Source organism: Rhizomucor pusillus (assembly GCF_041956525.1).
Source record: "Rhizomucor pusillus strain CBS 183.67 unplaced genomic scaffold VTP01scaffold_1, whole genome shotgun sequence".
In the NCBI taxonomy this organism is placed as follows: Eukaryota; Fungi; Mucoromycota; class Mucoromycetes; order Mucorales; family Lichtheimiaceae; genus Rhizomucor; species Rhizomucor pusillus.
Window position 1 is genome coordinate 282,467 of NW_027192143.1, and position 20,864 is coordinate 303,330.

The 20,864-nt window shown below is 45.0% G+C and overlaps 11 protein-coding genes across 11 annotated transcripts; 5 read left to right on the plus strand and 6 right to left on the minus strand.

Annotated features, from left to right (window-relative positions):
- Positions 1–65: 65 nt before the first annotated feature.
- On the minus strand, positions 66–1,010 carry VTP01DRAFT_126 (uncharacterized protein; the record flags this gene model as incomplete). The annotated part of the gene is made up of 1 exon (XM_069379590.1): positions 66–1,010. One exon carries the CDS (start codon positions 1,008–1,010, stop codon positions 66–68), a length of 945 nt encoding a protein of 314 aa, XP_069244546.1.
- Positions 1,011–2,289: 1,279 nt separating this feature from the next.
- On the minus strand, positions 2,290–2,618 carry VTP01DRAFT_127 (uncharacterized protein; the record flags this gene model as incomplete). The annotated part of the gene is made up of 2 exons (XM_069379601.1): positions 2,290–2,494; positions 2,548–2,618. The coding sequence occupies 2 exons, from the start codon at positions 2,616–2,618 to the stop codon at positions 2,290–2,292; spliced, it is 276 nt and encodes a 91-aa protein (XP_069244547.1).
- A 502-nt stretch (positions 2,619–3,120) lies between these two features.
- On the plus strand, positions 3,121–4,749 carry VTP01DRAFT_128 (uncharacterized protein; the record flags this gene model as incomplete). The annotated part of the gene is made up of 6 exons (XM_069379612.1): positions 3,121–3,339; positions 3,395–3,451; positions 3,513–3,648; positions 3,715–4,160; positions 4,217–4,549; positions 4,606–4,749. The coding sequence occupies 6 exons, from the start codon at positions 3,121–3,123 to the stop codon at positions 4,747–4,749; spliced, it is 1,335 nt and encodes a 444-aa protein (XP_069244548.1).
- Positions 4,750–4,954: 205 nt separating this feature from the next.
- Positions 4,955–6,146, minus strand: VTP01DRAFT_129 (uncharacterized protein; the record flags this gene model as incomplete). The annotated part of the gene is made up of 5 exons (XM_069379623.1): positions 4,955–5,517; positions 5,581–5,666; positions 5,733–5,892; positions 5,967–6,051; positions 6,105–6,146. 5 exons carry the CDS (start codon positions 6,144–6,146, stop codon positions 4,955–4,957), a joined length of 936 nt encoding a protein of 311 aa, XP_069244549.1.
- Positions 6,147–6,551: 405 nt separating this feature from the next.
- VTP01DRAFT_130 (uncharacterized protein) lies at positions 6,552–7,388 on the plus strand (the record flags this gene model as incomplete). Its single annotated transcript, XM_069379635.1, has 4 exons — positions 6,552–6,805; positions 6,877–7,068; positions 7,127–7,139; positions 7,206–7,388. 4 exons carry the CDS (start codon positions 6,552–6,554, stop codon positions 7,386–7,388), a joined length of 642 nt encoding a protein of 213 aa, XP_069244550.1.
- Positions 7,389–7,889: 501 nt separating this feature from the next.
- On the plus strand, positions 7,890–8,210 carry VTP01DRAFT_131 (uncharacterized protein; the record flags this gene model as incomplete). Its single annotated transcript, XM_069379646.1, has 2 exons — positions 7,890–7,994; positions 8,046–8,210. The coding sequence occupies 2 exons, from the start codon at positions 7,890–7,892 to the stop codon at positions 8,208–8,210; spliced, it is 270 nt and encodes an 89-aa protein (XP_069244551.1).
- A 1,842-nt stretch (positions 8,211–10,052) lies between these two features.
- VTP01DRAFT_132 (uncharacterized protein) lies at positions 10,053–12,290 on the minus strand (the record flags this gene model as incomplete). Its single annotated transcript, XM_069379657.1, has 8 exons — positions 10,053–11,110; positions 11,170–11,233; positions 11,292–11,467; positions 11,539–11,668; positions 11,734–11,816; positions 11,877–11,967; positions 12,027–12,149; positions 12,210–12,290. The coding sequence occupies 8 exons, from the start codon at positions 12,288–12,290 to the stop codon at positions 10,053–10,055; spliced, it is 1,806 nt and encodes a 601-aa protein (XP_069244552.1).
- Positions 12,291–12,387: 97 nt separating this feature from the next.
- On the minus strand, positions 12,388–13,707 carry VTP01DRAFT_133 (uncharacterized protein; the record flags this gene model as incomplete). The annotated part of the gene is made up of 4 exons (XM_069379668.1): positions 12,388–12,929; positions 13,000–13,218; positions 13,277–13,570; positions 13,632–13,707. The coding sequence occupies 4 exons, from the start codon at positions 13,705–13,707 to the stop codon at positions 12,388–12,390; spliced, it is 1,131 nt and encodes a 376-aa protein (XP_069244553.1).
- Positions 13,708–13,967: 260 nt separating this feature from the next.
- VTP01DRAFT_134 (uncharacterized protein) lies at positions 13,968–16,946 on the plus strand (the record flags this gene model as incomplete). Its single annotated transcript, XM_069379679.1, has 12 exons — positions 13,968–14,035; positions 14,094–14,226; positions 14,295–14,556; positions 14,618–14,904; positions 14,967–15,773; positions 15,824–15,974; positions 16,039–16,166; positions 16,225–16,293; positions 16,350–16,443; positions 16,500–16,610; positions 16,679–16,825; positions 16,903–16,946. The coding sequence occupies 12 exons, from the start codon at positions 13,968–13,970 to the stop codon at positions 16,944–16,946; spliced, it is 2,301 nt and encodes a 766-aa protein (XP_069244554.1).
- A 168-nt stretch (positions 16,947–17,114) lies between these two features.
- VTP01DRAFT_135 (uncharacterized protein) lies at positions 17,115–18,326 on the plus strand (the record flags this gene model as incomplete). The annotated part of the gene is made up of 4 exons (XM_069379690.1): positions 17,115–17,505; positions 17,590–18,007; positions 18,078–18,103; positions 18,172–18,326. 4 exons carry the CDS (start codon positions 17,115–17,117, stop codon positions 18,324–18,326), a joined length of 990 nt encoding a protein of 329 aa, XP_069244555.1.
- Positions 18,327–18,559: 233 nt separating this feature from the next.
- VTP01DRAFT_136 (uncharacterized protein) lies at positions 18,560–20,089 on the minus strand (the record flags this gene model as incomplete). The annotated part of the gene is made up of 1 exon (XM_069379701.1): positions 18,560–20,089. One exon carries the CDS (start codon positions 20,087–20,089, stop codon positions 18,560–18,562), a length of 1,530 nt encoding a protein of 509 aa, XP_069244556.1.
- Between the last annotated feature and the right edge of the window lie 775 nt (positions 20,090–20,864).

A 20,864-nucleotide genomic window follows, 5' to 3' on the forward strand; every position in this document is an offset into this window, starting at 1 on the left:
GTTCTTCATCATCATCACATATGGTTCCACAAACGTGTTACCACGCGACATTTATCCGCTTTATTCTAGACGCTAATAGCATGCTGCTCAGATGGCAAAATACTATATCCATCGGTGTGCTTTGCATCTTCCAGCACAAACCGATACCAGAGCGGCGCAACGAAGATGGTTGAAAAGTGCCAAAGACTATGAGCGTCAAACACGAGCCAGAGCGGTGGAAAATCGAATATTTCCAACGCTGCCGCCATCGCATTTGCGATCGTACTCCACAGAACCCACTTTGCATACGGCAGTTGACGCCTATACATGATATACCAGAGGACCCACAGGCTGCCTTGAATGACTGCTACGACGCCGCATGCAACCATATTGTATACGTAGTCGAAGGATACAAGTGCCATGTAGCAAATGTGGCAAAAATAGAGGACGATACCAGTGGCACCCAGAATAGCAGCATTCCTTGTGCCTGCTAACCCAAAGACGCGCAGGACAGCGTAATACAAGGAGTACATAATGGTCAAGGCGGCGCCGAAGTAATCGAGTTTTTCCGTGCGCGGCAAATCTCTTGAATGGAAAACCGAGCTAGATATCCACGTATTGAGGTTTACGATTGCGTACCCGAGACTGTAAGGACGCATCATGTTGCTGTCAGGGATTTCGCGCTGCATGATGCGCAAATAGTGATAATGCATGCACAAATTACCCATTGAGAATAGCACAGATGCCGGTTCTTGGATGCCAAAAAAGCGATAAAAAGGCCATTTTCCATAGTACTGCACCACAGTGTCGTTGCGCGCCGTAATTTCGTGCATGCAATTATATCGGCAGTCGTCCGGACAGCTCCACAGCGTCAGCCGCAGATAGATCGGCAGGACCTTGTTTGGACATTCGTCTTGAACGCAATGTTCGACGCAGGCTTGGAATTCAGGAGAATCGTCTCCTTCTGACGCTTGAGCGATACTTAGAAATACAAGTAACAGGAATACAATACATATGCTTAACCGGGACATGGTGGACCAGCCTCATGCCCTTGGAAAACACAAGTTGCGAAAGCTTCAGACTTGCTGAACCCATAGAATGGCACAATATTGAGCCGGATAACGACAGCCCGACGAACGAGCCTTCATTCCGCTGGTGCTATCATTTGTCGGAAGAGATCCTGCAGTGGGACATTTGCTTACTTTATGCGAGCAAACATTTCAAGGAATATATAGTTCGCACAGAAAAGATGGCTTGATCATTTCATTTGAAAATTTTTTGTTACTCTTTGTAACCCTGTCCAAATGATGCAAAAATGATAAAGTTAGATAACCTATAGCAGCATAGTAAGGAGCCCCAGGCTATCTTTCACATGTGCTTCTACGTTTGTAACAGACCTGAAAAACTTTAAAACAGATGCTGGCGAGCCTGGTGTTTGAGTGATTACTCTGCAGAGTCACTGTCGTCGCGATATCCATTCTAAGCGTGTCCGCTGGATAGGCAACTGAAGCCCAAAATGTAGCTTCGTCAATCAGCATTTCTCTATTTCATGGCAGCATTGGAGATTACCTTGATGGCCATAATAGGTCTTTGATATTTTAAATCCATTCGTAACCTCACCCGAATCATCCGGGAGATCTGAAGTGATATGTTATCTTTATCCTCGAAAGAGAACGTAATCACAAATGCCTTACGAATGGTCATAAATCGGTTGTAGGGCTCTGAACTCAAAATCATCCAAAATCGATCCTAATGGCTTCGAGCTATAACGCCAACTTTATTTGCTATATAGCATCTTAGCAAATGATGTTTGCGGCCATTTTAAGGACTTTGTAGTGAGCTAACTGTGAACAGTTTGAGATATTCGGCTTCTTAAATGTCTTCCAAGGAGGCAAGCATCCGCTCGATGACCTCGTGGTTTTCGAACCTGTATACAGCATAGCCATATTGGCGACAGTAAAGAGAAGTAATATCGGAGGCTGCATCAAGCTTTGTGCTTAATATCGTTGTTTGTATGGTGTTTACCAGTGTTTGCGATCTCAGCTCCGATGGATAGCGAGCGCTTATAAATGATGCGTTGTTTACTGGTTAATCCCCGCCAGTAGTTATATGCTTGTCTCGAAGATTAGGCCATGCATGTAGAAGGTCATCCTTCTTGTCAGGTTTAAACCTAAATACATGGATGGCGTCGATTACATCATCGGCTAACGCCGTCTCGATGATTTCCATGATTCTTGACACTTCATAAGAGATGGGATATGTCCGATGCTCGTGCTCATCCACCTCAAAGATTGAGAGGAAAAGGTCTTGCTAGAATAAAATGTCCGGCTTCGATCGTAAACCGCAATCTTTCGTCACTGCTATCGTCTGTATCCGTGTCGCTTTCGGTGTGGGTGTCGTTGCTGCCATCACTACTTGATTCTCTTCTTGATTGACCTGGACCTCCGGTTCTTGGTCGGGTCTCAAAGACAACGTCTGCGGGTTGATATCGTGGGACGACAATAGCGGATACTGGCTGTAAAAGGGTCCGTTTTCCAGCGAGGTTTTGCGCAACAACGCATCTAGTACCCCTTATTCTCGGTCAAATACTCGTGCACTAGGTCCTGCTCCATCATTGGTTGTGGTGTTTTGCTGTTCATCGTCAGAGAAGAAAACTCGGACTTCTCAGTGTCCGTGTCTGTGGCTCTGGTTCCTCGATTGTTACTGAAGGCGTTGGATACAGTATCTGAGGGGGGTAATAAGTCGGAATTTCATTGTCACTGTCAGAGGTAGCTGAGAATGTAGCTGTGGGATCGAGGTGAGTAGTAGAGAACATCTTTTGTCGAAAGAAAACTTCAGGCATTTTATGTGGCATTTGTTCCAAGAGATAGTAGGATATCTACATAATTGATGCGAGTAACTATTTCTACAAGTATGGTTCACATAGAAAAGATGGCTTGAATCTTGACATATCCTACCAACTTGGTGTATGCCTAACCTGCATTTAAATTCTCTTTATTACTCCTTGTAATCTTATTCAATTTATGTAAAGAATGATCTAGTTAAACAAAACACGGCAGCATTATAAGAAAACCAATACTATCTTGGATTCCATGTCGAAACATGGCGATGGTCAGCCAAAATTAACGGACTTTAAACTATATGCTCATCGAGCTTGAAACTGCTTGTCAAGCTCTCGAGTACTTTTTATTACGGACACCTACGATGCTCGGCTTGTTGCTGCAGTCCATTTGTGAGCCAACGGAAATCAAGGCTCTTCTCGAGTACAAGTTTGCACCAAAGTCAGACAACATTCGCCATCATCAAAAGAGCCTCGCCTTGGATGAGAACAAAAGACGTTGCTATGACTTTTTGAACAAGGTAGGTCGCGCAGAGGATTTTCTGTCGAACATTTCGGTTGACAGGTGATCTGCAGACATCGCGAAGCTTTGCTGCCGTCATTCAAGAGCTTGATGATCAACTTCGCGACGCGGTACGTGGCTGGAGAAGAGCGAAATTTCCAACTTGCTGCTGATAATACCATCCATCCAAAGGTGTGTTTGTTCTACCTTGTACTCCGTGGATTGGACACTATTGAGGATGATATGACACTTCCCTTGGATCGCAAGGTTGAATTATTACGGTCGTTCGATAAAATCATCTATCAAAAGGGCTGGACATTCAACGAAAGTAAGTGAGCAAGGAGAGTTTGCTTTTGCTGCAAGCCCGTGACATTGATATATGCATTCTCGCAAGGTGGACCTAATGAAAAGGATCGACAACTTTTGGTGGAATTCGATGTCGTAATTGAAGAGTTTTTGAAGCTCTCACCGAAATTCCAGCAAGTGATTGCTGATATCACCCGTCGCATGGGCAACGGAATGGCTGATTATGCTATGGGCGAGCACCGTGAAAACACCTCAGTGGCGACTGTCAAGGATTTTGATTTATACTGCCACTACGTTGCCGGTCTGGTAGGTCACGGCCTATCGGACCTATTCTCCGCATCCGGTCTCGAGTCGCAGGAAGTCGCCAAAAACACAACCTTGTCCAACAACATGGGCCTATTCTTGCAAAAGACAAATATTATTAGAGATTATCGAGAGGATTTGGAGGAAGGACGTCAATTCTGGCCTCACGAAATTTGGGGCAAATACGCAGACAATTTCGGTGACTTTATCAAACCAGAGAATGCAGACAAGGTAAACTTTATTGTGCTAAATACTGTAATATATAAAGTTAATCCTTTTTGCTATAGGCGCGTGCATGCTTGAATGCCATGGTGCTCAACGTACTGGATCTCGTTCCCGATGTGCTTACCTACTTGTCCAAATTGAGAAACCAATCTGTCTTTAACTTTTGTGCCATTCCTCAAGTAATGGCGATCGCTACTTTGGCCCTCGTATTTAATAATCTAGATGTCTATCAACGCAACGTCAAGATTCGCAAGGGAGAAGCTGTAAAATTGATTCTCAACTGCTCAGATATGCCGAAAGTAATTACTATCTTCAGACATTACATCCACATCATTTCCAAAAAGAATGAAGCGAATGACCCTAACTTTATGGCCATCTCCATCGCCATTGGCAAGGTAAGGAAGATAAAAATAATCATGTTTATAGGTATACGACTTACATTCTTCCCTAGATCGAACAATGGATTGCTGCAAATGTTAAGGAGAGCGAATTTGCTGTTGCAAAGACTTCCAATTCGATGCCACTTATATTGCCCATCTTCGTATGCATGATCGCTGTTGTCGGCTATGCTTTGTACCAGCGAGCCTCGTACTAATCCAGCAGCCGTGTTTGCACTTTTGTTTATTGTTGTTTTTAGAGATATACTACTTAAACTCTTTTCTGTTCGTCATATATTGTTAATACCCTCAAAATGAGTAGAAAACTTCGATATATACTTGAAAAACTTTGTCCAGTAAGACATTGTAGGGATGAAAAGAAGGAAATTGTTTTTACTGTAGCAATACTAATACATGTGACATCTATGAAGCGTGCTTTTTGAAATATTGGTTAAGATTTTCGTACACGAGGAAAGTTATGCAAGTGCCCGGTAAGACGCGGATAATGTTGGGTGCCAGGCCTTTGTAAAAGCCTATATATCCTTCTGCTACCCGTATTTTCCGTATGCAGTCCATCACACCTTTGTACGTATCTCGCGTCTCACGATCTTGCAGCCGGCTTCGAAGTACTTGGTATGGATAGGTAGTTATCGTTGCTGTCACTTTAGACGATGCTGCCATGGTAAGATACTCGGTAGTACTAAGTCTGGTATCATGCTCGGTGTTATCTATAGATCCTTGCTTCTTCCTCAGATCATTACGCCACTTTTTCAATTCCTCGTAAACCATAAACTGGATAGCGCCATGCGAGACACCAAACAGTGCAGGCACCATTCCACGATATAAGCCCCGAATCCCTTCCTCCTTGGCTAGACGTTTCAAACCATCGAACAATCCTTTGTATGCATCTGGAGTATATCGCGTAGTTGTGCACATGCGGGTTTTGATAACCCAAAACGGGTTCGTCATGACGGCAGTGATAGCGCCTAACAAAAGATATCTCCCGTCAGTGGCTCAGTTCACGATATCCTACACATTATCGTGTTTACCTGCTTCAGCAGAAGCGACGAGATGCTGCACAGCTGATAATTTGCCCTGGGCATCCTTTTGCATATGTTTCTTGATAAGACTATACCTGTATGAATCAAATCAAAGTGGGTTACTACCACTCCATGTAAACAGTTTTTTACTTAATACTTGCCACCAAAAGTAAAATCCCCAACTTGCAGTGGCGCCAGCAATGTTAGGTGTCACGCCTCTGTATAATCCTCGAAACACTCCTTCGTTGCTGACAATTTCTCGAAAAGCCTTTACAGTACCGCCAACCAGCGGGCGACGCTCAGAACGCTTGGAAGCATCGACTAGAATTCAAAGATATGTCGTCTTATTAACACATTATCCCTTTCGACTAGAGCAGAAGCGAACCCTCTTTTACCTTGGAAGCGGATCTTTATAACGTCAAGTGGGTGCAAAATGGTGGTTGAAACGAGACCAGCGCCGAAACCAGCCAGCGCTTGGTCCTAACGACGATGTCAGCTATATTAATGCCACGCTGCTTTTCGATCTGCTGTACCGTGTGTGGCGAGCCCGTAAAGGACTTTGTCGATTGTGACATTCCCAGGGAAAGTATTTTTTTTTGGAGGGTGCTATCTCAGTTCTGCGCTCACTTTCCCACCGTTCCCGCCTATAAATCTCGGGTTCTCTATTCCAAATATAACAGCTTTGACCATTCCGACAAGAGTAGAGACAGTATCATCAGTGTGCTATATGCCAAAGATGTAGTGGTATTTTTTTTTCTTTCAGCGGCTACTCTCGAACATCCACTTCTATCATGCGATATCTAGTCAAGCTCCCTGCCATCTCATCACCATGGGAAAAAATATGTGAGGAAATGCACAGAATTTATACACCAGCGCAGGATATGTGCGATTTTGCATAAAACCTGCACTAAGTTATTACAGGAGAAAAATTATACTGAATCTTCATAAGCGCTATACATCGTTGAATTCGCACATAGCATATGCTAACTGCTCTGCAGCTGCAACTTTACGCCGTAAAAAGGCAAAAGTCAAAGTCGCTTTGGAAAGGGGCAGTAGTATTCTTGAGCGCCCATGCTCCCAATCTTACTTACGAGGATCTTAAAGATCGCTTGGAAAATTTCAAGCAAATTATGCCAGGGCAAAGATCTTCGAATACCAGAACCGATCCCCAGCAGCAAATGAAAGACCTAAAGATGAAATACTACAGAGAACTCAAGAAGTTGTACGAGCTGGAGTGAGTGTGAACATTAGACTAGACTATGCAAGTACTAAGTATTGGAGTATGTACCAGATCAAAAAAGTTAGATTGGAGAAGAGTTCTGCGCATCCCAGCAAGAACTATGAGCAGCAAGATCTCGATAAAAGCATCAAGCCTGCGAAGAAAGATGTTGAGCGAAGCGAGCGTGTCTTGAACTTAAAAGATCGATGGAAGCCAAATTGCCAGGAGTATAAAGAAGTTGCATCCTGGCAAACAGAAAAGAAATGCTTGAAGCCAAGGTAAGTCTTCGATCGATAATCGTCAGCCGGGATAATGATGCAAAATCAGCTTCATAAGGAAGGAAAGATCGGTACGAAAGAATATAATGTGAACAAAGCGCTTCTTTTTTTAACGTGCATTGGATCATGAAGGGCAGGTGCTATCCAAGAAGATAGACGCAACGATAGCCAACTCTGGAAAACTAGCTCGACGTTGGCTAGAGCAGTACAACGAAGCTTCTTGCGGCCTTGGCCCATTAGCAAAACAATGGGAATTCAACGATATAAGCAATCTTCGCTCCAGCAGCTTCTGCAATGAAAATGACGACCTTGACTACTGATTTGAATGACGTAACGATATGGGTTTTCTGAGTTCTGATTTTATTATACTATACGTTAAGATGAAAAAGAAGGATAATGAGCGAAGTAGGGTTACGCTTACTTCTTTGAAGACGAACTACGTGTTGAAACTGAAACTTTGGAAAAGAGAAAAAAAGAAAGGATGGGTGACGCGAGTCTTATAAACTAGGGTTGCCAAGTAGTCCCTAGAGTGCTCAAAAGCACGTCACTCTTCGATTGTCAATCTATATACGCCCTTTTACAAATCGCAAGTTGTCACGCACAGTACAAGCACAAGTGGCACCCGTGAGGAGAAACGCAATCCAAAGACCTGCAACCGATGTTTTCAACCTAGCCACCAGGTCAACCTTGAATATACAGCCTGTGTGGGAAAACCGCGGATGAACTTACATGCTGCTGATCACGGACGCGCCTACAGGCTTAAATCATGTCGTTGATGGACAAGAATACGATTATCCAAAGATTTACAATCTTTAACGCTAATGTCTCCAACCAGCTGTGCGTACTTGCAGTTCCAAAGTCGCGACAATGCTTCAGCGTACTACAATAGCAAGAAGGCTTCAGACTTATTGATGAACGGACACAGAGTGAGCGTGTTACCCACAAGGCTCAAGAACGGGGGAACTCGCCACTTATAGTCATACAATGCTATCTTTTGCACCAACGGATCAGCCAGAAGCCAATATTGCACTAATCACAGATCAGCCGGAAGCCAGCCAGCAACCTTCAGCAGAGACTCCATCAACATCCACATGGAAAAGTGTTATGGTCGTGGACGTTTTCTAACTAGCAAGGTCAACTAGTTATACAATTGCTAAGAAAAAATAAAGGAAGAAGAGGAGAATATCGGTTATAAACTGGTTGAGAACTGGTTGTCCTTTATTCGATATCCAAGAGAGAGTATTTATACTATTGAGACAAGCATGTTTCGCTCTCACTTCGCTCGAGGACGAAACATTGCTTGCTTTTTCCGAGCGCAAGAACGCGACACAGCTCGCTCGCCAATTCCCAAATCTCTATGTTTTCAGCTAGATCATTCACGATGAAAATGTCGGGTTTATGGAAAAATTGAGCCGTTCTTATGAAGATGTATTCTCCCACTTAGTGTAAATAATACTACGCCTATTCCATTAACAGGTGCGACGGTAAGGCTCAAATGGGCTATGACCGATTGGTCCGGTCCCAAAACGGACAGGCTATCTTCTTAGGACCGCGACTGACGGCTTTACAGCACATGGTCCTTTTATGTAGACCGTTGACCGTCGGTCGAGCCATGTTTGTAAACGTCCATGTCACCGTTCATTCTAAGCGATTGTTACATATGAAGGCTTACGTAGCAGCTTATTTAGTGTTTTCAGTACCTATTTTCCTCCACGTGTTCATGGATGTATCTATCGACGGATCTTAGGTCATATCCCAGGTTGTTGTTGTTGTTGTTGTTGCTGTTGACATTTACTATCGATATTTCGGGGTCGCCTTCGGACACGCATGAAGTTTATCTCTGCATGCTCCTGCGATCTTACCAGAATCACAGAATCCACAGATATCTTGCATTGTGGCATCGCAAGAGCTATATTTTTCGCCGGAATGTCCAGCTGTAGTTATGAAGTCGAGCCTCCCTATGGCTTTCGCTGTGGATATCTTAAAGGCTTACTTCTTCCAAACCTCGCACAGCAGAACATCACAATTCGTTGCAAAGTATAAAACGGTCCTAACGGAGAGGCCAAACGACCGACCGGTCGGTCTATTTGCGATGACCGTGACCGACGGTCTTCTACCATTCGGGCCAATATCCTTGACCGTTGCTCGACGGGTTCGGTCCTAAATGCTCGGTCAACACTCATGCCCAACCGAATTCGTGCTCTATGCGAATGAGCTGCTAGTAGCTATACCGATGGATTATAACGCCTGTACAGTGCTTCATTAACCTGCTATATATACTCCCTGAGAATATTGCTACAGATGTATCCTAACTTAGGAACCTTTGGAGCAGTGATGTTAGTCGTTGAAGTACAAATAGATATTATTTTTCGATCCCAACATGGAGCAAAACTACATTCCTTGTCGTATCCGAGGAGCAGTCCCAGAGCCGCAAAAGCGGGACAACTCCATCTTCATCACGAAAAGGATGGAAAAGCGACTATGCAGTTTCCAGAAGTTTGAGTTAGGAATTTTTCAGGATGGTATTTCAGAATGGTTTTTTTACTAAGTAGTTAGTGATTTGGATAGAAGAAAGGTGAAATATTTTTACCCATGGTTTGATAAAGTAGTTAGTAATAGTGAAAAGATCACATCAACCAGGCACCTAGGCTAGGGCCATCAAGTCGGTGCAAATTTTCATTCACAACTGTGGTTTTTAAGAGAAAATAGTAGTGTTGAAAGCAGATGATGAGTATCGTGAGACTTGTGCGTACCGTTTATTCGGACAAGGGAGAAAACTTTTACTAAAAAGCTCCCCGATATTAAGTACGCAACTGAATCTAATAAATGCTGTATTGTATAATGCTTTCATAGGAACCCAAATAAGGAGAATGACATTGAATCGAATTAATTAGGTGAAATCCTTGATCTTTTTACTCTACTAGTTTACAAATATCTAGCTGCAATATATTTACATATGATGGGAATAGTCTACTGTCATCTGCTCACAGTGGTTGCTGCTGTGCAAACCAACTGGCCAAATCTTGCAAAGGAATGTTGATTTTTTCGTTTTTGCTGCCTTTGGAGCGTCTGTTGATTTCCACGGTTCCATTTTGCATTGCCTTTTTGCCCAAAACAACAATAAATGGATAACCAACAAGCTCGGCTGTTGCCATCTTTTCTCCAAATCCACCTTTTCGGTCGTCTATAATGACATCATCGTAGAATGGGTTTGCTTGGCTTGATACAAACGTATCGTAGACCTTCTCTGCATACATTGAGAGGTTTGCGTCATTGTCGCTGGTGGGTACAATGCAGACATGGTACGGTGCAATGGACATTGGCCATATTAAGCCACGTTCATCGTGTGAAAGTTCGGCGATCGAGGCAACTAGACGCGATATTCCGATTCCGTAGCACCCCATCTCTGCAGGAACAGACTTGCTCGCATCAGCTCCAACGGGCGTAAACGAACAATCCAATAGCTTGGAGTATCTCGTTCCCAAGTAAAATGTATGTCCAACTTCAACGGCTCTGACGGTACTCAATTCGCTATTACTACACGATGCGCAAATATCGCCCGCCTGAGCAGTGCGGTAATGACTGCGGTTGTGGATAACACGCTGCTGTTTTCGTTCGGGCAGATCTACAGTTGCGGAATCGTCTATCAGGATGTGAATTGGTGTGCCATCCTCGCTAACTGTATCCGCTAGTTTGATATCAAATATGCCGTCATTATCCATCAGCTTCTCCTTCTTCAGATAATCTGATATGGCCGATTCAATCTTTATAGTATTGATCGATCTTCCTGCTCGTGCAACAACAGCTGCAACTCCTTCCTTCTGATTTGCTCCTTCCTTGTCGGTAGCATGGAAACGGAAAAGGAAGATATCGTTATCTTTCTTTTGCTCTACGTTCAAGCCGGCCGTTCTCCAAATTGTATCTTTCTGAGCATCTTTGACAGTAGATTTGGTTGGTGCATGGTCCGGGAATTTCCCTACGGCCAATTCTTCATTCGCTGTATATCCACAGCTGCTGCATGTCAACAACGTATCCTCGCCAGCTTCAATGTTCCATGTTAACATTCCATTTTTCCCTTTTCAGACAATCAGAGTTACTTACCGTGAGATAGCAAATGGTATTCGTGTGATTTACTGCCGCCCATATTTCCACTGTCTGCTTCTGCCTAAAACGTTGCTAAGTCTCCTAATAAATTTTTGGGACGTGCACTTTTAAATACTTACCACCACAAATGGTAAGCCGATACGTTGGAAAATCCTACGGTACGCTTTTGATACAAGATCATACGAATTGTAAGCGTCCTCTACAGTTGCATCAAATGTGTACAAATCCTTCATTAAGAATTCGCGACCTCGCAGTAGACCAGCTCGCGGGCGTAGCTCATCTCGAAATTTACGACCTTTGTAAAGAACGTATTGATATAAACCTCGGCAATGCAACCTTTCAAAATTATGCTGTCGTGTTTCATACCGATTTGGTACAAGCGGATAGGAAGCTGTCTTCCCGACTGTAACTCTGAAGCGACAAGGCGGGTGATTTCTTCCTCATGCGTCGGCGCTAACAGCATATCTGTTTCTTTACGATCCTGCAAACGGAAAAACTAGAAAGCAAAAAACAACGTCAGCAACGTAGGTTGGCTTTGACAGCATTGATTGTTCATGCTACCTCTCCTTTTGAAGCATTCCATCTTCCAGAAGCTTTCCAATCGTCTGCGGAAAGAAGTAGCGGTAAAGCGAGCTTTTGGCCACCTAGCACGCAGCAATTTCAATAATACGTTCCAGCAAAATCTGAAATCGACGAGTATTTACCGATAGCTTTCATTTCTTGATCAATTATGCCGCATATTTTCTCAAGGGTACGCAATCCAAGCGGCAACATGGAAAAGATGCCAGGAGATGACTGTTTCTTGTTATACATCACGCTGTCCAGATAGAAACTCGTATCATTATATATTTTACCTGTCTCACAAATCCTGCCTTCAAAAGAAGAGCATGACTTTCTGAAGGTGCCTTCGCTGCAGTCGCACCGCTTGCTGGAGATTTGCTGACAGTCATGAACATGTTGGACCATTTGTTTCGTCCCTGATCTTGTACATTAGGATTCTAAAATGTACAGGGTCCGGTAACATGCTGGAAACATACGTCATAAGAAATATGCCGCACCCCAAGACGGATCGAGCTACTAAAAGACTTGCGTTTGCAGCAAGCGTATGCTCGAATCATAGTGTTCAGTCTGCCTACTTAAGCCTGAATTTGACAGCTGGGAACCTGGCTCAAGACCTGACGGGCGCAACAACGGCAAGTCCGACGAATTTAAGCTTTATTTTCGTTGAATGACTTTTGCAGACCAATCAACTATCTTATCGATGTCCTGAATCCATTCTTCTCGAGTGCAACTTAAAGCCGGATCCACGAGCCACACGTGAGGAGCTTTGTCTCTCATCAGGACTTCCGCTTGCACATTTTTGTCCTTAAGCCTTTTAAACAATTTTTCGAGGTCGTGCCTGAATACCTCTCCTCCACCGATTGCAAGCAAGGTTGGACAAAATCCCGTATAGTCAGCGTAAATTGGTGATATAAATGGATTCTTTAAGTACGCTGCACGCTCATTCTCGTTCATGGTGGAGAGTTGAGGTAGATAGTCGTCTATATATGACTTCAAAGCCTCAGGTCGGATGTAATCTGTTTCGATGTTTGTCTTGTAGGTTGGAGAGTCCATTTCCATCGTTACCAACGGAGATATCATCACACATCCTGCAGGCAGCGATATAGGTGGCAAATCTGCGAGTTCTTTATGTCTCCGTTGATCGCGCATAGTCAGAATTGCTTCTGCAGTAAGCCATCCACCTGCACTGTCGCCAGCTACGTGATACAGATAGCATGGTTACCTGGAACATTTCTACATTGAAATTCAATCCTTAGTAGCTCTTACCGACAATGATCTTGGACGAGGCAATGCCAAGGGCAAAAATGAGATATAGATACGCGTTTACGCACTCTTTTTGAGCTGTAGGCCAGACAGATTCTGGAGATAGACTGTACTCCACAGACAGGATCAATGTCCACATCCCGTGCTTGTTTTGCAAGCGATTGATAATCTCCAGGAAAGAAGCCATGTATTGCGTCGAATGTCCATGTCTGAAACCACCACCTGCCAGATAGTCAGTAACATATATCTGAACAACGTGTCGCTATGCGCGTTAACCTGCCATGAAAATATAGGATAACAGCGTCCGCTTGCCACGCCGCATTTTGCGCAATCCATTCTTCAGCATTTTTTAGGCGTCCGATGTAGGGACCAATCCAAGTTGCATGAAAGCTATCCATTGCAATAGTGGCAATATGCTGATTTTCGTCTCCCACGGGTGATGTGGCCATCTTTAGCAGCCGGCGTGTCAAAGAAGGATAAGGTAAACTGAAAGCTTTGCCGATAACAAGCAATCGATATCTCATGGGTATCTTGTGGATGTGATTTCTAACTGCTTTCTTCGCAGCTATCGATGCTATTGGAAAGCCCTTTAAGTAAAGCTTATTCTGCATGCTGATAGCCATTGTTCGGTGTACCGAATTTTCTCCCTCTACTGGTGCCTAGGAATATGACGACGATCGCAATGAGGATACTTCGCAATATTTCGAACATCGTTAAATCGGCAAGTGAAATCCACGTAAAGACCCAAATTTTCGAGAATGGTTAAGGACAATGACAATAAAGCTCGAGTTTGGTGACGATAAAAGCATTGGCGTCACCTCGCCGGACAGCTTGGGAAGGGGATCAAGGCGGCCAGCAGGAATGAAAATGCTGAGCTCGGATTTGCGTGTTGACGGGGAATCCAGCTGTCGTTGGTCTTTCCTTTCCAACCCCCCACCCCCAAACTCGTTGTCTTGACTGCTATACTTAATATGGCCTTTGCACATACCCGGCAGCAAGGAAACAAGAAAGATTCCGCGCAACAGAAGCCACACCAGAGGTAATCCAGCTTATTTTTGTTCTGTGCATGTGCACCTTGTCCTGATTGATTCTGTCAGTCGCGGAAACAATAAAAAGCACGCAAGCACGAACGTTGCCACCAACCGTGGAACGGCAAAGGAATCGCCGGAAGAAGCAGAGATGGCAAGACATTTGCATGACAGAATGCTTTTTTTGCTTGCTTGTTTGACTGTAAGTTACCCGTTCTTCTATACTTTGCTCTTCTGTGTCTGCCTTTACGCTAAGCGTCGGCGTTGCAGGGAAGCGTGGTCCAGGTCACCGTAAAAGGAGGAGCCAAGTTTGAAGGTGTTTTTCACGGGGCATCGACGGAAGGAGATATTGGCGTTGCATTGAAACACGCGAGAAAGATTTACGATCCAGCAGCGCCTCCAAGCGAGAAGCAAAAATCCAACCCTTATCCTGTCAAGAACTCGATACTATTCATGGGCAAGGATGTCGTCGAAATAGTATCCATGGAAACCGACTTGACTGCCGGAGATGCGCCACTCCCAGAGAAGGACAGTAAGTTAGAGTGAAAAACATATATACAATGGATTTTCGTAAGATTGCTGACATTTGCCAGCATTCAAGACGGATGCTGATATTAGCGGTCGAACTGAAATCAAGGAACGCGAGTTGCACAAATGGAACCCTGAAACACACGATGGCGAACATTTTGAAACACTCGAAGGCGACTCAGAAATGACATCTAACGGAGAAGCGTGGGATCAATTCGCCGCAAACGAGAAACTTTTTGGTCTGAAGACTGATTTTGACGAAGAAATATACACGACTCGGTTGGACAGAAACGCGCCCGATTTTAAGGATCGTGAAAAGTGGGCCATTGAGAAAGCCAACGAAATCCAGCGAGTATGTGTGGCATACATTGGCATTCATAGATGTATTGTATTAATAGATTTCGTGTTTTCTAGTCGGCTGCAACAAATGTGCACGTTTTGGAGGAACGTGGTTTGGCGGTCGACGATAGTGAAATGGATGAAGAGGATCGATACGGCGCCGTCGTTCGCGACAACAACAACAACAACGCAAACAAGTACATGCCTCCAGCACTCCGTAAACAGGCACCATCTACCAAGAAGGAAGGCGAAGGAGTGCGATCTGGAAACCCTCTGCAGAATCTGATGACCAGCAATCTCCCGAAAGCAGTTGTTACAGCACCTTCACCGGTCACCAATCTTCCCAACGCTCGTCAAGAAGCTGGTGCATCCTTTACCAATGCAGCTGGTGAGAAGCCTGGAGAGGCTCATTCGGCAAAGAGAATCGAGGCAGAGATCGCAAAGACATTCCGTCAATTCGCTATGCAGGAAAAGGACAAGCTGCATGCAAAGAAGCAAGCCTTGCAAAAGAAGGAAAAGGAGGAACGTTTGGCAGAGCTCATGAAGTTCCATCAGACGTTCAAGCTCAACGTGCCTGTGCCGTCTGACCTTGTGCCATTGCTATCCAAAGGCAAGAGGACATCGGGCTCAAGCAGCAGCGGCGAAAAGTCTACAATTCCTTCTCCAGACACTAAAAAGAAGTCAACTGAACAACAACAACAACAGCAGCAGCAGCAGCAACAAGCGCAACAAACTGAAACCAAGAAGCCAGCCGCTACTGAAGAACAGCCTGCGAAGACTGAGCCTGCAAAGACAGAATCCAAGCCAGCCAAATCAGGATTCAAGTTTAACGTCAAAGCGATGGAATTTAAACCTAATCCAGCAGCGCCCGTTTTTGTTCCTGTAAGTTTGTCGAAACTGCATAAAACATCTGTGCTCATGTGTAACAATAGGGTGCGAAACCAGTCACTACTTCGACTACTGCCGCTCCAGCTGAGAGTGAGCGTCCAGTAAAGAAGATTCCCGGCAAGCAGCACTTGACGATATCAGAAGCATTCAGCTCACCATTTTCAAAGAAGAAGGATACCAGTCCTGGTTCAGTCAGTAAGTATGATTGAAAGGAAAATCGTTTCCAAAGCCCAAGACACTAAAAGAATTAACTCCTCAGGACCTACTTGGCCATTTGGTACCCAGCGATACCACGACCTTTTCAATCAACAATACAATGGTGATATGTATCCAAACTATGCATCGCCTGGTTATTCTTATGGTTACTCGACATATCATTACCCTCCGGTAGAGTTTGATTCAATCACGTATCGTGATTTGCCGAGTCTCACCGAGTTTCACGTAGCAATATGTGCAAAGTATGTCGCCTATGCAAATGCCACAAGGTGCACCTGTACCTTACATGAGCCCACAGGTATGTTGCGTCGTACTCCATTTAATTACATCGATTATAATTCTTTACGAGAATAGTTTGTGCATAATGTTCCACTCACCGCGCCCATGCCGCACGCAGCAGCTCCTCCTGCGGTAGGATACAGCCCACAGATGGCAAACGTGTCACCACGTAAGTGTAAAAGTCAAATACACTGTAGTTTCTAGGTCGTTAAGTAGTTTTGATAGATGGATCCCCATTCCCGCAGCATTTCCACTCTCCACAACGATCTCCTATTATTCCACAGGGTGTCCCACCACATCAGGCATACCAATATCAGGCTCCTGCTCCTCACCACGGTAATTGGCGTCACTGTTGCCTTTGATAAGCGATAACGTGAGTATGTTTCTGACAATGACTACGATAGGAGCTCCAATGATGATGGGTTACCCGCCAGATGCAGCACCGCCGAACATGACGCCTGGACTCGGTCCTGTCATGATACAACGGCCTGTCATGGGTGAACCTGGGCCTATGCATTACCCGCAGCAACATCCTGAACATGCCACTCCAAGTAAGCTGGGCTCTCGTATCCATGATTTCGCACCAGTTGAATAACCTATACGTTGTTTTCTATTTTGATTGATGCAGACTCTGATGCACAGGCAGCTGAAGCGTCGCCCACCACCCGCTAGTAACTCAAAGCAGACAATAGTTTGTTTGTTGTAAATTGTAATCTTTTTTCCGCAACAAATAATAGCAATGCCACAAAAACAAAGAAAATCAGAGGGTCCAAATGAAACCTGAAATATCCAGGAGCGGCCCCACAGAAATTCCCACCTTGATTCCCTTTGTGTGTCAAAATGTCCAGGCAACAGCCGCCTAGTGTGATGATCACCAATGAATCGACTCCGTTGTTGCCACAGCATCAGCAACCACAGCAGCAAGGATCGCACCACAATCGCAAGACAGAAGCTTTAGGATTATCGTTAATGGCGCTCTCTGCGCTGGGATTCTCGACGAATGCGCTGCTTGTCAAGATCGGCGGCCAAAAGTTTCCTTCATTAGAGTTGGTTTTCGCTCGAGGAGTTATTCAGGGACTGCTTGGTCTCCTGGGTTGTCTCTATCTCGGATTGAATCCGTTGGGCAAATATGGCGTTAGAAAATGGTTGTTCTTCCGAGGCTTCACTGGATCGATCGGTCTAGCATTGTACTTTTACTCGCTGACTAAGCTTCCGCTTGCTGATGCGACAGGTATGCGAGCAGCAGCAATGTTTACGGCTGGCACCATGCGTATCTGCAGCATATACTAATCATCAATCTATTGTCATCATCTAGTCGTTTTCTTTTTAAGCCCGACATTCACAGCGATCGTTGCCGCGCTCGTCCTCAAGGAACCATTCACTCTGTTTGAAGGCGCCTGCGCTGTGGTCTGTCTCGTCGGTGTCACGCTGATATCCAAACCGGCATTCATATTTGGCGGATTGGAGATGTCCTGGGAACGTCTCCTAGCGATTGGCGCTGCTCTTTCGGGTGCAATGTTCGCAGCAATTTCATATGTCACTGTCCGAAAGGTCGGCAAGGCAGGTCACTTCCTCCAGCACACGACCTACTTTGGATTAATCTCTGCGCTCATGAGTCCTCCGCTTTTGTGCATGCTCCAGGGCTACGTTGCTCCGAGCGGATGGTACGACTATGTCATTTTGCTCTTGACAGGTTTGACAGCATTTGTCGGCCAATGTCTATTGAACAGCGGGTAAGTTAATTAAGGTGCTAAAAAGTCACGAAACCGGTGTTAATAATAATTGTCGCTATAATTGGATCAGTTTGCAACTCGCCCCTGCAGGTCCAGGTAAGTCGAGGGTTCACATGAATAATGAAGAACGTGTTATTCGCTGACGCCAAAACGCATACATTTAGGAACCTTAATGCGCATGAACGATGTGGTGTTTGCCTTTTTGTTCGGTATACTCCTTTTGCACGAATACCCCGACGCCTACAGTATCTCTGGTGCAGTTTTGATTGTGTCCACCACTACCGCTTTGGGCGTACGTAAATGGCTCTGCAAATCATAGGTTGAAACGAAATATTACCATGACCAGAAAAACAGCGTGATCAAAAAAAGGATAGGCCATCTTTTGGGTGGGAGTCTCAATTCTAGGAGTTTATACATGTACTTAGATATGTATTTACGACGAAAGGATGTATTATGTACGCGAGAAACACTTGATACAGGAACTTTACAACAACAATAAACTTCAAAGTAAATAACGGAAAGATAGAAAGGAACTGTGAGGACGGGTATACACTAGTCGTAGAAGGATGTAGTGTAGCGTTGCTGGTAATGATCGTAGTATTTTGATCGGACGGGTGCTTGATAATCGAGAACACCTGCTACCCTGTATGGCAATACTCCTGATTTGAGTGTCTCGAAAGTAGCTGGAGCTGCTGAGTCACCGTGGGTGGCAGCAGTGGCACTGGTGCGATAGTTGTAATGATATGAAGGACGTGACAGGGACGATGCGCGTGGTCGTGTATCTATTTGGCTGTATCTTGAAGATATTAATGGTTTGTAATCATTGTTTACGGCGATGTTGGTGGTATTGTTGTTGTGAGTGTAGTGTTCCTGTGCCAAAGGCACGTACCCTTCTGTCGATATATGTGACTGTCCCCGTCTGTACCTTGAAAGAACCAAGGCGTCGCTGGGAACATCGGGCTCACCGCCCAGCAAGTACAGAGCTTCCGTTAGTTCACGCACTTGGTTATCGCTGCTCTTTTGCATAGATATTAAAGATCGAGCGTCAGTGTTCAGGTCTTGAGGGATAGCGGCCCAAATCTTTTGGTTCATGGCAATAGTTTCAGCGACCACAGTCGCCATGGTTTTTACGACGGGTGTGCAGCGTTGCTGTTTCTGCTCAAAGATTGCAAATGCGTCTTGGAGCCTTTTTTGGTGAATAGTGAGACGGGGTAATGTATGTGCAGTGGTTTGCGAGGAAGGCGAGGAAGGTGTATGGATTGACAGACGGTCGAATACAGAGGGTGGCGAGTTGACCGAAGACGCTGGCGATGTAGGGTTGCTACGCTCATCGGTATTCTTCACTTCAAGTCGTTGCAGCCGTTGTTTGATTTCTGAAAGTTCCTTGTAGAACCCGTCGTTTGGTTTATCGTCTTCGTTCCTGATGGGCGGTGGCATACTTTGTCGTCGCTTTGCCTTGACCTTTGTGCTGTGAGGTGGATAAAAGTTGCCAGTTTCGCCATCGTCCCCAAGCTGGGGTTTTGAGGCATCCTTTGCTGCGTGTGCATCCACGTCAGATGAGTTTCTGTCATCCAGCAGTTTCAATAGAAGCTTCTTATCGATGCCGATCATTTCTTCATCGTCGTCATCGTCTCCGTTGGTCATATCTTTGCAGCATTCTTTAGGTTTACGAGTGCTAATTCTGCGTGTGAGCATCGGCCTATCTGTTTTTACGCTGATACTTCGAGGACGTGTCTGCCTTGCGCTTGTGCTCGTCTCTGTGTTCGTTTTGGTATTTATAACAATAGTATTTCGACGCTGTTGTTGGACAGCCTGCTGCTGCTGTGCATCTTCTGTCTTTTTGGGCGAGCGTGCAACCTGCTTGGCGCGGGCGGACGCCGTAAGGGCAGCAAGAGATGCTCGGCGTGAAGCGTGCTGCTGCTGTTTCGCGAGGGAGGAAGGCTTTTGTTCGTTCCTGGGGGATGTTGCACGAAGCTGAGCTAGTTGCCGGACGTTATTATCATCTGTCGGCTGACCCAACGATCGTCGCTTGCTGGTCTGGAGAGACAAACGGTGTATATTTTTGTTTGATGGTATGCTCATGGGTTATGTTCGAACCGACGGTGGCAAAAAGGATAAAGAAAGAGAGAGAGAGCAGCGTGGTAACGTAACTAAAGGGGAAGAGAATAAAACCTGTTAAAGAGGATATAAGGAAAAAAGAAAAAGGGGATGGTGAAAAAACAGCACCTCAATTTTTAGAATAATAACAGCTGATTGCCACTTTTGCTTGTTCGCCAATTGCGATCTTCGTTTCTCCCTCACTCGCTTTCTCTTTTTCGATGCCTCGCCCCCCATTCCCCCCTCTCCCCCCAAAGGCCGATGAACATCATATCACGCCCCTTCTTCATACACGCAGCGTAACTCAGGCCGTGCGCTTTTACACCGCGCCTTCCGCCCTCACGCAAACGCAGTCGTCCTGTTAGCGTAACTGCTGTTCATTGCAAACCTGACCCGCCGAGCTATGCAACACGGAGTAACGTAACGATATTTCCATCGCTCTCTCTATTTATCTTATGCTCTGCATGCATTTCCGGTTCGTCTGGTCCGGGAATCGATCAATTTATTGCGTAACGTCACTTGTGCCACGCAACATTAATTGAATGTTGGACAGAGCGCAGAGCGTTTCTTAGCGAGCAATATTCCTGCAAATTTTAGACTGAGTGCTGTAAGATTGTCAAGGTTGAGGAGGTGGCTGCAGGACGGTTTCCAAGGAAGTAGCTAGGATGCAGAGCACATCCTCTTTTTTTTTATCGAAAATTAGGTTTCTTGGCTGCATTGAAGGAGATGTAAAGGGGGTGGGTTTGGGTATGGAGATTTA